The sequence below is a fragment of the Mustelus asterias genome, chromosome 25 (assembly GCF_964213995.1).
Source record: "Mustelus asterias chromosome 25, sMusAst1.hap1.1, whole genome shotgun sequence".
NCBI classification, from domain to species: Eukaryota; Metazoa; Chordata; class Chondrichthyes; order Carcharhiniformes; family Triakidae; genus Mustelus; species Mustelus asterias.
In genome coordinates, this window is record NC_135825.1 from 49251848 (window position 1) to 49265299 (window position 13452).

At 37.6% G+C, this 13452-nt stretch overlaps 1 protein-coding gene across 5 annotated transcripts in view; it reads left to right on the top strand.

Moving 5' to 3' along the window:
* The window catches only part of trim33 (tripartite motif containing 33), a 167380-nt gene that overhangs the window by 84692 nt on the left and 69236 nt on the right, over positions 1-13452 (top strand). For all 5 annotated transcript variants that reach the window (XM_078197760.1, XM_078197762.1, XM_078197763.1 and 2 more), the window contains exon 4: positions 1021-1153. In XM_078197760.1, coding sequence (XP_078053886.1) covers positions 1021-1153 — 133 coding nt within the window. The remainder of the gene's footprint in view (positions 1-1020; positions 1154-13452) is intronic.

A 13452-nucleotide genomic window follows, 5' to 3' on the forward strand; every position in this document is an offset into this window, starting at 1 on the left:
CTGATGATCAAGAGTTTACCTACATTGCTATCTCGGCATGGTTGTGCAAATCAGCAACCATAATAGTGAGATTCCTCATTGTGCTAAATGACTAACATAAAGCCTGCATGTCCTCTTGTGTGTATTTATTCCTAACACAAGGTAGACTGATAAACACTCTTAATGACGTATTTTTGAAGTCATCGCTCCTGCCCTCCACCCTGATGTCTATCAGTCAAATTAGTGAAATGGGTTTGCACTTGTTCAAAATTAGTCATTTTAATGATTTTGATCCTTAAAAAGATGCACACCACTTGAGCACTGAAATGGATGAGCGCAGCACACTTAATAGTACAAATATGTATTCTCTTTGGGGATAATTCACCAAAAGCCCCTTTTAAAATCACTGGTGTTGGCCTAAGTACAACTCCAAAATCCATATAAAATATAGAAATATGATTTGAAACAGTTATGTTGGCAGAGCATATGATCTTGCATTTACAAGTTTTAAACAAATACTAGACTTGTAATGAGGTAGCAAGTTGCTAAATGGAATATCTCATTGTGTAAAAACAGAACTCGTTGAGATGAACTGATTGCTGCAGGTGTTGACTTTTCCCAACCGTTCGTTGTTTCACAGTCAAAAGAAGTAAAGGTAATAGTCATGGTTGGGATGAAGGGAAAGGATGCAAAGCAAAAACTTGGAACACTGAACTATTGGATACTAGTGGGTTGTCCAATCTATAGTCCGTGTTATCTACACATGAATATGCGATAACTGGTGGTTTGGATCTTAAAAATAAAGACACAACTGTTTCACTAATTGTTAATGTGATTGAAATTATCTTTGCTCTCTGGGCCGATGGCTATTTTCTGTCAAGTAGGGCAGGTAAAAGTTGCATGCAACTCAACATTCATGTGAACAAATTCAACCTGAGAAAATGCCAAGGATTTGCATACATATGACCTTCACTAATTTTAAGATCTGCACTCATTTTGAAAACTGTTTATTATTTCTAAATTCAATCTCTTGAATTATAGAGGCAGTGGGAGCACCCAGCCAACGGCCTGTGTTTTGTCCTGTCCATAAACAAGAACAGTTGAAACTTTTCTGTGAGACGTGTGATAAACTGACATGTCGGGACTGCCAGTTATTGGAACACAAGGAGCACAGGTAAGCTCAATTTTCTAGTTTAAAAAAATGCTTGTTGCAAGAGTTTTGGTGAACTGATTTGGAAGAATTATATAGGATAGCATTACCTAGGATATAGAGCAGAGAGAGGCCATTCAACCAAGTAGATATTAATACTCCACTCGAGGCCTCTACCATTGTAACCATCTATTCCCTTCCCTCTTGTATGCTTGCTTAGTTTTCCCATAAATGCATCATTCTGTACCCTTAAGTTCAGCCACTTCCACATTCTCACCATTTTTTGGGGGAAAAAGTTTCTTTTGAATTCCAGATTGGATTCCTTATGTCAATGGCCTTTAGTTATGCAATTTTCCACAAGAGAAAACAGTCTCTTGGTATCTACTTTATCAAATCTTTCATAACTTTAAAGACCTCTGGTAGTTCACCCCTCAGTCCTTTAAAAAGAGGAGACCCATATTGTTGATCCTTTCCTGAAATGTATACCGCATTTCTGGTGCTATCCTTGTAAATACAAGAGGGACCGGAGGAAGATTTTTTTTAATGCAGCAAGTGGTAATGACTTGGAACTTGTTGCTTACAAAGATGGTAGAAGCAGAGGTAACGATTTCAAAAGGAAATTAGATGGGCGCTGAGAGAAATTTGTGCGGCTGTAGAGACAGAGGGGCCTGACTGAACTCGTCTACAAAGATGGTCAAATGGCTGCCTTTTGTACAGTTATGACTCTGCTTTTCTTAAATGTTTGGTTATTACCTCAAAGGGCAGAAGCTGTTTATTGCTCTTATCAAATAGTCCGCCATGGAATTCATTCTGTTTCAACATTTGACTGATCCACCTTAATGAGCCTTTGATGGAGCTTAGAATTCTTAGGAAATATAGCACCTCCTCCCTGCAGGGAGTGTTGAGACTGGAGGGAGTAAAAGGTACAATATTTTTGGTATTGACATCGACTAATCATCTGCTTTTGATTCCAATTGCTCCTAGTGAGATGGAACAAGACACTGCAATGTAAATTTAGAACTCAGATGGGCTGTTTCTAAAAAGTGTTCACCCATTTTCCCACATGGGTTTAGAGCAACCTAGCTCCTCAGTAACATCATGGATGGTGTGAGGTGATGGAGTAGCTACTTCAGGAATATTTAATGTTGCTGCCAGTAAGTCCAGTTTGAGGCTTATATTATGCCCATGTGGTAGAAATGCTTGAAATACTGAAAACTCTCTCAAAGCAGCCAGTGCTATAGAATCTGCTCTGTTCGTATTGCATGATAATTCATAATACCAGAGAACAAGCAGTTTAATGAATTTAATTCCTGGCTGCAAAATCAGCAGAATAGTTGGGAAGGTTTGAACAAACTCGTGATTAGAAGGGCATGTTGTTGACCCGTACAGTCGGGCTGAGGTTCTCGACATCTGGTGACAGCAACAATTTGTACTTTGGAGTGGCAGTTTCATATTTGACTAAAGCAATTTGAATGCTTCTCAGCGTTGCCAATAAATTTGCACCTCTGCACAGTTAACTCAGCACATGTCCTTTTCTTTTACATTATATGGACAGTAGCAGTGGTGAACAAAATTGAATGAATGTCAAATAATGAAGCAAAGTATCATTTAAAATTCAGTGGTAGGGCATTAAATATTTGTAAAAGTACAGAAATACCTACAAAGTTGAAAATAGGAGGAGAGGATAGTTGCAGGCATTGAACATTGGTGAAAATTGGCAGAATAACTATCTCCTAGGATTTGGACTTCTATTTATTGAAATTGGATTAAAAATTTAAAGCGTGGTAGAATTGTGCAATGTGTTCATCCTGAGTTTTAATTTGGCTGGTTTTTAGAGCCAATTCTAAGAGGGGCAAGTCATGACATTTAAGGATGAGTAAGGGAAGGGGGTGAGGTATAGATTGAAAGCAAAATGCTTCCGTAAATCACAATGCTTTCCTGTGCATATCCCCTCAATTGTATGCATTTCTAAATAAACGGAGGAAGCTGCAAGACATAGAATTATCATTTAATGCATAACCCTAAAGCACTTTTACTTAACTTGCAGTTATAATTTTATTGTAATTTCATGCCATGCTAGAGCCAGGTCCTAATTTTAACCTCGGCATTACATTGGACAGGAGAAAATTGTTTGCTTTCAAGACATTCCATATATATGTCCTTTGTTGAATTAGCATTTTATAGTGTTGTTTTCTGACTGGAACCTAAAATTTGATGCTAATGCAATGCATTTAAATAATTTTATCAACCCCATAAAATAAGTGAAATAAATGAATTGCAGTTTATTGATGTAAGCTTGCGATATATGAGCAATTTTTGGACAGAACCAATGAGCTTTTGAGAGCATAGTTTCCATCTGTTTAAAAATGTAAGTGTTGCTGGGAAATTGAGCTTTTCCAATTTGCATGAAGCGCTTAGTTTTTTTAAAAAAAAAACGTTTTTTTATTAGTGTCACAAGTAGGCTTACATTAACACTGCAATGAAGTTACTGTGAAAATCCCCTAGTTGCCACACTGCGGCATCTGTTTGGGTACACTGAGGGAGAATTTAGCATGGCCAACGCACCTAACCAGCATGTCTATCCGACTGTGGGAGGAAACTGGAGCACCTGGAGGAAACCGACGCAGACACTGGGAGAATGTGCAGACTCTGCACAAATAGTGACCCGAGCCGGAGATCGAACCAGGGTCCCTGGCGCTGTGAGGCAGAAGTTGTAACCACTACCATCATGCAGTACAGGTCAAGTATAGATAGAACCAGACACATTGCAAGTACTGAATTGCATTGCATAATCTTGAACTTTAAATGGTCCATTCTAAATTTGTAGGAAACCTAATCTACTTGATTTTAAATTATTTAAAATTAATATCTGCTCAGGCACAAAGCTGTCAAGTTCTGTAAGATCTAATGGTTATGTGCCAAATTATGTGCATGTTGTGTCTCCTGCAGGGTATTAAAATATTGTGCGTCGATTCTCTCTTGTGATAGTTGCCAGTTGAAACAACAGAATAGTCATGACCAAACTAAGTAGTAAGCTTGAAAGATCCCTCAATTGGCAAAGGATAGAGTGGTGCTGACTCTCAATCATAAAATATAAATTTATACTGTGTGAATTATATATCTTAATCTTTGACTACTAACTGAGTTTTATCTATTGCTTACAATTTAAGTGCTATTCAGTGCATTTTTAAAAAAGAGTACAGATTTTTTTGGATAGTTTACCACACAAAAATAGAGTTTTGAGTTTTCTTTATCAAATCTCCCTCCCTGACAAAAACTCACTCGATACTACATGTATGTTGTTGGGGCCTTAAGTATGTCCAAACAATCCAGCTGAAAGTAGCTATATTTCAAACGATTTATAAATGCTGTGCTCTCGGAAGTGCCCATCGTATTAAATATGTGTAAGACAATAGTTTTCGATGAGTATCCTCTAACTCATTGCTAAGTAGATGAAATTTATTATGTATTCCTGGTGCCTCAGCCATGATGTATATTCATCTGGATATATATTTAGTCAGGATTGTTTCTGAACTTCTGCCATTTTTTGGCTGTTGTAACTTGGCAGAGATGCATAGTGAAAGAACCTTTCAGCTCCAGGCTTTTGTCTTGTGGAACAAGACATCCGCATAAAGGCTAAGATAATTCTATCGCAAGCACTTGGAACAAATATAGGCTTATACAAGACTGAATGTTAGATGAGCAGCCTAACAACATCACATCAATGGAAATTTGGGTTTTGAATAAGCTACTCTGCAGAAAGTACACAATCATCAAAGATCAGCATGTTTCTCTAGTTCACCATTCCAAAGTATTTTGACGTGCTCAGATTTCATTACATCCTAAAATCCTATTAAGAGACTGAGAAAAAGGCTGCCTTCTGATCCAAGGGAATTATAACTAAAGTTGAATTGAATGTAATTTGAACAGTGCTTAATCTAGAAATAAAAGCAGGAGATATTGGAACCACTCAACAAGTCTGATCTAAGTATGTCCAGGATTTCTGTTTTTATTTCAGGTTTCTAATGCCCAGTGTTTTGTTTCTGCCTATTGTGCTGAGAATTTTAATTATGCATTCATAAAAAGTCTCAATTTAAATAGTCTATGCTTTCTGGAGTATTTTGCTTTATCTTAACCAGTTTTGGAGCCTTTTACTCAATAAGATTTGATACTTATAATTCTTCTTACAAAACACTGAACTGATGTTGCTTACTTCGACAATTACTGCCCTACTAACCGCTGAATATTGTGTTCACTAAAATATATAGGATACTAATTTGCCTTCCAGTTCCCATTGGCAGCTTTGTCTTTTTGTCCTACGATTGCTTAACAACCCTCAGCCTATGGCAATTTTAGGTTGATTTAAATTTTTTTGGAACTTGATGCTTTGGTTGCCTCCATTCTTCACTGATGGCATCCTGGTGTTCTACACTCAGTATTTTTCTGGTATCCATTGATCATCGGGCATAGATCCCAGTTAATGTCTGTGTTACAAGTTATAATTTCACCTTATTTTCATTTTATATTGGCATTATACTTCAATTTTCTGAACTCCATTTTGAAGCCATTCAGTAATTTTTTTTGTACCCTGGTAATCTCTCTGTTTAATGGAGGGAAATTATGGATCTGCAGTACATTGAAAATTGTATTTCTATTTGAGGCTGTTGCAGAAATTCTTTTTCATTCATGTGATAGAAATGAATTAACAGTAGTACTGAATGACCTTGTATGTTTGGCAGAACCTGGCTATTTATGGTGTGTCTTAGGCCATTATTCTTGCAAATGAAAATGCTCCGTCCCAGACTACTCTTGTGACAATTTGCTTTTAATTTGTTTGTGAATTCTAAATAGTGCCACAAATTACCATATTTGAGACCAAACTCTTGACTGCATTGGCATTTATTATAAGCCAATTGAAGGACTAGTTAAAATGGTCTGAGAAAACATCTCTGGTTTAAGTTCAGGGTAAGAAGTTTAACAACACCAGGTTAAAGTCCAACAGGTTTATTTGGTAGCAAAAGCCACACAAGCTTTCGGAGCACCAAGCCCCTTCTTCAGGTGAGTGGGAATTCTGTTCACAAACAGGGCATATAAAGACACAGACTCAATTTACATGAATAATGGTTGGAATGCGAAGTATTCGCATTCCAACCATTATTCACATAAGTATTGGCATTCCAACCATTATTCATGTAAATTGAGTCTGTGTCTTTATATGCCCTGTTTGTGGACAGAATTCCCACTCACCTGAAGAAGGGGCTTGGAGCTCCGAAAGCTTGTGTGGCTTTTGCTACCAAATAAACCTGTTGGACTTTAACCTGGTGTTGTTAAACTTCTTACTGTGTTTACCCCAGTCCAAAGCCGGCATCTCCACATCTTAAGTTCAGGGTCCCAGAGGTGAGGTCTGTGTCTGTATTACAAATCTCGCATTGTAATCCAGTGTGTTAATTTTGTATGTAGAATGGCTATTGAACAATATGCTGATTTGTAAATTGTACTTTGTTGCTTGGGAAGATTATTTGGAGTGTTAACCATATAATTGCATTTGGCACACTCTAAAACGATAGTTCGTTCATATGTTTGAATAAAGTATATCTCTAAAACACTTGAATCAATTTAATGTCTGCTTTTCATGGACTTTTTTCCCAGTGAAGAATGTGTCCCTGGAATGACATTTACAAACTTAGTGGAATGTTTTTAACTGGAAAAAAAGTTGCATTTCTCACCAGAAAACAAGGGAGAAAGAGAAGAAAAATAACTTGGATATATATAGCACATTTCGTAATCCTAGGATGTCCAAAAATGTTTTACAGCCAATGAAGAAGCACTTTGAAATGTGGTCACTGTTGTAACGTAGGAAATGTGGCAGATTACAGATATACAGGAAAAAGACAAAGGATTGGGATGAGCTAATTTGCTCTTGCAGAGAAGCGACACAGACTTGAAGTGGCTTTCCTCTGTGGTGTAACCATTCTATGATTCTATACTAGAATACCAGTTTGTGTTAGTCACCACATTTGTTGGGAATATTGAGAGCTTTGCAAGACTTGTGCAATGTCATGTTAGATTGAGTAGTATATTATGAACTATAGGATAACAGCTTTTGTTTGTATTGTTGTGGTATCGCACCCCTCTGTTTAAGTCTTAAAGCAAATCATAGTTTTAACTCTGTCAACTTACCTGAAACTATAAAGACTCAACAGATTCAGACAAGAAATTAATGTCCCTCAATTTTTCTGAATTTCTTGTTACTGATGGCATGAAGGCATAAAAAAATTAACAATCTGATAAAATTTAAATTAACAAAATAGCTTGCTTTATATTGAATCATAGAATGTTTATGGCACAGAAAGAGACCACTTGGCCCATGTCTGCATCAGTCAAAAAAACAAGGCAACTTTCCTGCTCTTGGTTCTACAGGTTATGGCACTTGAGGTGCATATCCAGACATTTTAAATGAGTTGAGGGTTTTGTTTCCTCGGCTCCTCCCTTTCAGACAGTGACTTCCAGTCTCCTGTCACACTCCTGGTGAAAACTAGATTCCTCCTCCTCCTCCTCCTCATCACTTTAAACCTAAGCCCCTGGTCAATGACCTCTCCACTGATAAATAGGCTTTTCTCATCCACTCCATCCAGGCCCTTCAATTTTATATATCTCAATCAAATCTCCCCCACACTTTTGTATATCTCAATCAAATATCCCCTCTGCCTCCTCTGTCTTGAGGAGAACAATCCCAGCCTATCCAATCCTGTAGCTGCAATTTTTTAAAGCCTGGCAACATCCTAGTTCATCTTCTCTGCACCCTCTCTAGTGCAATTACATTCTTAATCCTTATGGCGTATTTAATGTTGAATGAGTCCAAGTATAGAGACAAAATTAGACAGGATGACTAAAAACTTGATCAAAGAGCTGGGTTTAATGCAGGCCTCCATAAACAAGAGGACATAGGTGGTGGAATATTTAGGAAAGGAATTCTGGATCTATGGTAGTCCTGTGTGCAGCTATTTAGGTCCAGTGATGAGACAGGGATCATAATCACACAAGATATAACTTGTCACTTTATTTTATACCCTTGCAATCCTGTGCTCAATCAAAACCTAATTGAAGAGGTTCATATATGCTGCTGGGAAAGATGTATATGGCTTTGGGAGGTCTGGAAATGGCAACCAGTGGCCCATTTGCAAGCTTTGGCGATGCTCAGAAAACCGTGATCTGATCAGGAGAGCTATTGTCCTGCAGGATAGCAGTGCACTTTCTATGTTAAGCTTGCAGGGTGATCAAATGGTAAGGGCCCAAAATGAATCCAACAGGCTTGCAATGGATAGTAATGGAGAACCCATTCATGGATTTCCAACTCGTGGGTTAGACTACTGTCTCAAAAGTGTATTTGAGCATGTGATGGAGTGTATTAAGGTGTGTAAAGAAAACCTTGCAGGCGGCTGCGCATGCAAAGATTGCGAATGTATCACATATGAATCGGGAATATGCACGGGGTAAAGGTTACACTCATATCAAAATAGAAGAATAAATTTGATATGAACTTTATTACTTCATCTCAGCAAATCTAACCAAGGAACACAAGTTGTATTTTTGTCAACTTCAACCACCTGTTTGTTCTCTTCAGTCACCTTGACGTAGGTTATACAGCAAGTGACTAACTGCAAAACACATTTCATATGTCTTTCACTGTGCATTTGAAAAAAGAGAATTTGTTTATAAATTGCCAACTATAATGTAGAATTAATAAATTGGGCCAAAAAATTCAGGGTTATGCTTTATATTGTGCAATGGCAACTACTTTATCAAAGACTAATTTTTATAGTAGCTTTCACTCTGTTCGTTCTAAAGAATGAACATTTAGGAAACATAGTAAAGGGATCAAGGGATATGATGGGAAGGTGAGATCAGACAATTGAATTTGATGATCGGCCAAGATCATAACGAATGACGGAGCAAGCTTGACGCCTTCTCTAGTTTCTATTTTCTGTGCATGTCCTGTGTAAACTTTAGCTCAGCAAGGTCCCACAAATAGTAATGTGATAATGGCTGTGTTCAGTCAGTTTTTACTTTTGTATATAAAGCTGAGTACTCAGAATGTGCTTGTCAGAAAGATGCTTCCTCCTACTTAAGTAAATACAATTGTCTAAATGCAGTAGGAATAAATATTCTTTCATTCTCTTCCCAATTAGATGAGCATCTTTATCCTTGGAAAGAGGTAAAGCAGCTTGATTATGTTATACAGTTGCCGTAGCAAGGTAATACAGAAAATCTTGTGTAAATCTAGCTAAATCTTCATCTGTCATCATCCATGGCAAAATGTAAGGATTCCACGTTTTGCACCTAATTAAGGATTCCATGCTATGACTCTTCTGAGAAAACCTAAGCACAAGCGTAAACAAAATATATTCAACAGATTCAAAATATTAGGAAAATAGAATTTGCCTTTAATTGCTGAATGAGTTCAGGAATATTCTGCTTTGCAGCAGGGTTTATACCAATAAAAGTGCTGAAAATCTTTAGAAATTTTGGTTTATTTCAAGATTTCTGAGGTTTAAGAGCATTAGATAGGGTTGATTCTAGGGTTGGCAGCACAGAAATTCCTTTACTAAAATTATGGGAGGTCAGTGTTTGATATCCTGGATGAGCCTATGACAGCACTGGTGTGGGCATTTTAAGAGTGTTTACAGCATGGGGAATGTTGGGGTTAAAAACTGCAAATTGGTAGCACTGAGAAGTTCTGAAGACAGTTGCAGTGTGAAAGTTCTGGAGTTCAGCAATACTGGAGGAGGAGTTTTAGACCACTGGCAGACAGGGCTCAAGATTTGGCAACACTGAGAATGGAACTTTTGTATCCTAACTTGAACCATATCCCATTCATCGTTCATCCTTCTGTTGTTCATTTACCTACAGTGGTCCTATACTTCCTTTAGCGTATTTTGTCACAATTTCTAGATAAAATCAAAATCCTGATCCTTAGTACCTCAAATTTCTACATGCAGTTTTTGATTTGTGTGGAAAACATGGTTTCAAGAAAGGTTAGATCCATTACTCCGGTCAGTTTTGGAATTCTACCTTTATCTTGAGGCCAGTTGTACAGTGCAGCTTTTATATGTTTGACAACTTGATTATTTATCCTAGATTATTGTGTTGTCATTACAAAGCTATGTTAACTTTCATAAATTCTTTAACAAATTCTCCAAAGATGTGAGGATTAGGTGGATTGGCCATCCTAAATTGCCCCTTGGTGTCAGGGGGAGCAGCAGGATTAATATGCAGGGTTATAGGGATAGATGGGATAGTTGTCGCTGCAGGCTCGATGGGCTGAATGGCCTCCTTTTGCACTGTAGGGATTCTATTCTATTTTAAGTTGAGCCTTTGAGTCCCTGCCCTGGAAATCTATCCTGTGAACTAACCAGTACAGTGCTTGGTTGGTTTGTCAGTAGTTGAGGACTTAAATTAAATTTTTGATCTAAAATTCTTATGTTGCAATTTTTAAATTTTGATTTTTTTTGTCAATCTACATAATTTTGATATGTACTGAACTTAGCAACTCCAGTTTGTGTTCAGATTCCACCATGGTAAGTTAAATTTATTAATAATGCCAAATCTGGGAAAAAAATGATAATGGAGGCTGTTTGGTTGTTGTTACAAGCTCCATCTGTCTTCACATGGTTAACTTTTAATGCTAGTAAGTCTATCATGAAGATCTATAACCACCTTGAGGCAACTGGGGGTTGGATAATTTTTCATGCCTATATTACCTACATCCTGGGGGAGAAATCAAAAACCACTTGTACTCAAACCTACCCATTTATATTGCGAAGCCGATTTAGGCAGATTTGGAATAATTGTAAACATAACTGCAGTTTTTACATTTGCTTAAAAACTGTGATGATTGTTATCTTGTGGCAGACCTTGCACAAGACACCAATTTAAATAAAGCAGTACAAACCTGGAGCCAGTGACAAACCTTATGCGGCATAAGTGCCAATTCCTGAGGCAATTTTCTAATATTGCCTCATTTGTGTTGTGGCTGTGTCACTGAATTCAGGGTTTCTATAGTTGTAGCACTGTATAGAGGGCATTTGGTTGCAATGCAATCCGAATTCTTGTCTTGGGTAAAGAGGGACCCTTCTCCCCTTAGCTGAACAGCTTTGTGGATTTACTGTGATGCAAACATTTGTAAATTCTATTTAAGAGGAAAATATACTTGTAACTGAGTTAATCTCAGTAACTGGCCAATTGAGCAGGAGAGTGCCACTGTTGATGTATGTGTTTTTAAAAAAGTCATGGTGAATATTATTTATTCAAGTAGCAAAAGTTAACTGCCTACATCAATTGTACACTAAATATGTTAAGATGAATGTCGGTTGCTGTTATCCGATTAGTTACTGGTAAGTTTACAAGAAGTTAATATTGACAAAAGAAGCTGCATTTTATTTTGACTAAGTGTGTGTTCTTGTATAATTCTTTGGTGCTTCTTGGAGAGTTGGTGCACAGCAGAAAAGTGAAATTGTTTTGGCTTTCTCCAATAAGATCCCAATCTGATAGTTTGCACTAGTAAGAACCTGAGACAGCAAGCTCCAAATGGTTTGAAACAGGAATGCCAGTGGCATACTGTAGATTTTAATAAGCAAAACAAACATCTGAGAACAACTAGTTACTGCCGGACAATCCAGTTCTTGCGTACAGCCTGAAAATTGTCTTTGATCTGTATCTGTCCATTTTAACGTCTACAAGCATTTGAAGGGTTTGGTTTTGTGGTTCTTTCGGTGTCTCAAATTTTGAAAAGGTGTATCATTCTGAATGATAAAGCTATTGATGATTGGTATTTGACCATGATTCCTGACAATTATTTGAGGGTGGGAGATCAATGAAAGAGTCAAATGTCAGAATTATTGCATTCCGAGATTAGCACCATTCCCTGTGCCCAAGAGGCTTTTTGGATTTTGATTTGGATGTCATAGCTCTGGGACCTCGACAAAGTGAGCATTCCTTTTCTTCAAGCTAGACAATTGCAGTGGGCTATGTCCCACCTCATGCCCCACCTCTTCCCCCTCCTTGCAGGAAAAATGACTGATAACAAAGATTTTTTACAAAAATGGTAAGGGTAATGAACAAAAAATCCTTTCCCCTTATGCCATTCTTCACTAGTCTATATTGGGTTATTTTGTGCTATTAATTATGAATGGCACTGTGTGCAGCAGTAAGATTCACCTGAACATCATCCATTTCTCTCCATTAACCTTGCTAATTGGAGTTCTATCTGGTTTCAAGATTAAATATTCTAAGTAGCAACCGGCATTTCAGCAGTTGTATTGCCTTTTGTTTAATAGGTCAAAGATAAAGGTTGTTTAAGACATTAGTATTAACGGAAAATGTTTACATAAACTTGATCAGCACAGCCACCTCACCTTCAAGAAATATTTGAAGATGGCATTTTGGCTGAATTATTTTTAGATGTTTGTACCAATTTAATGAACCCCTCCTTCCTGTGAGCCCCTATTTCTGTATATTGTCAGATTTTTATGTATCCTAATTTTTATAACCAAGCCTATGTAATTTGAGCTTTCCCTTGTCCACTTGCATTTGCACTGGCTCTCCAAATGCTTCTATTACCATTTTTCCCCCTTTTTAAAAAAAAACTTACTTTATCTTTACCTCTTCTACATCCCTTGCCTCTATCATGTCTTTAAATTCTTCTCTGAGGTGTAATCTTCTCTTAATTCCTCACCCCAATCCTTCAATCTTCTTCCACTGTTTTGGTCTTTTGCCCAAGCTGGGTGGTTCCCCTTTAAATAGGCCTACCTCTTCCCTCTTGTAGCATCTTCCAAAGGGCTTGTTGAGGCAAATGGCATTAGGTCATTATGAATAGCAATCTCACTTGAAATCTACTGTTTGAGAGGATAGGAGTTTAAGAACTTGCAAACCAGACAAGTGGAGAGTATTCTATCATACTCCTGACTTTTGCCATGTGGAAGGTGGAGAGTCTGGAGGTGAGTTATTCGCTGCAGGATTCCTAGCCTTTGACCTGCTCTGGTAGCACAGTATTATATGGCTAGTGTTTAATGCTTATTCATATATTAGTAGAGCTATCAGCTTCAAGTGATTAAAAACAAAATAAGTATTTGCGCTAGATTGGGCACTGCTGTCACTGTAAATGTTAACTGCAATCAGCATGCATCTCACTTCGTGTGTGCTTGCTCTATGTGCGTATCAGTTCAATCATACTGGTAAGAAAAGAGCTACAGGGGTGGAAACCAGAGGAATCTGGCAACTGTGTGGGCTGCACTTGATCCCTGATGGGTCACATTAATCATCCT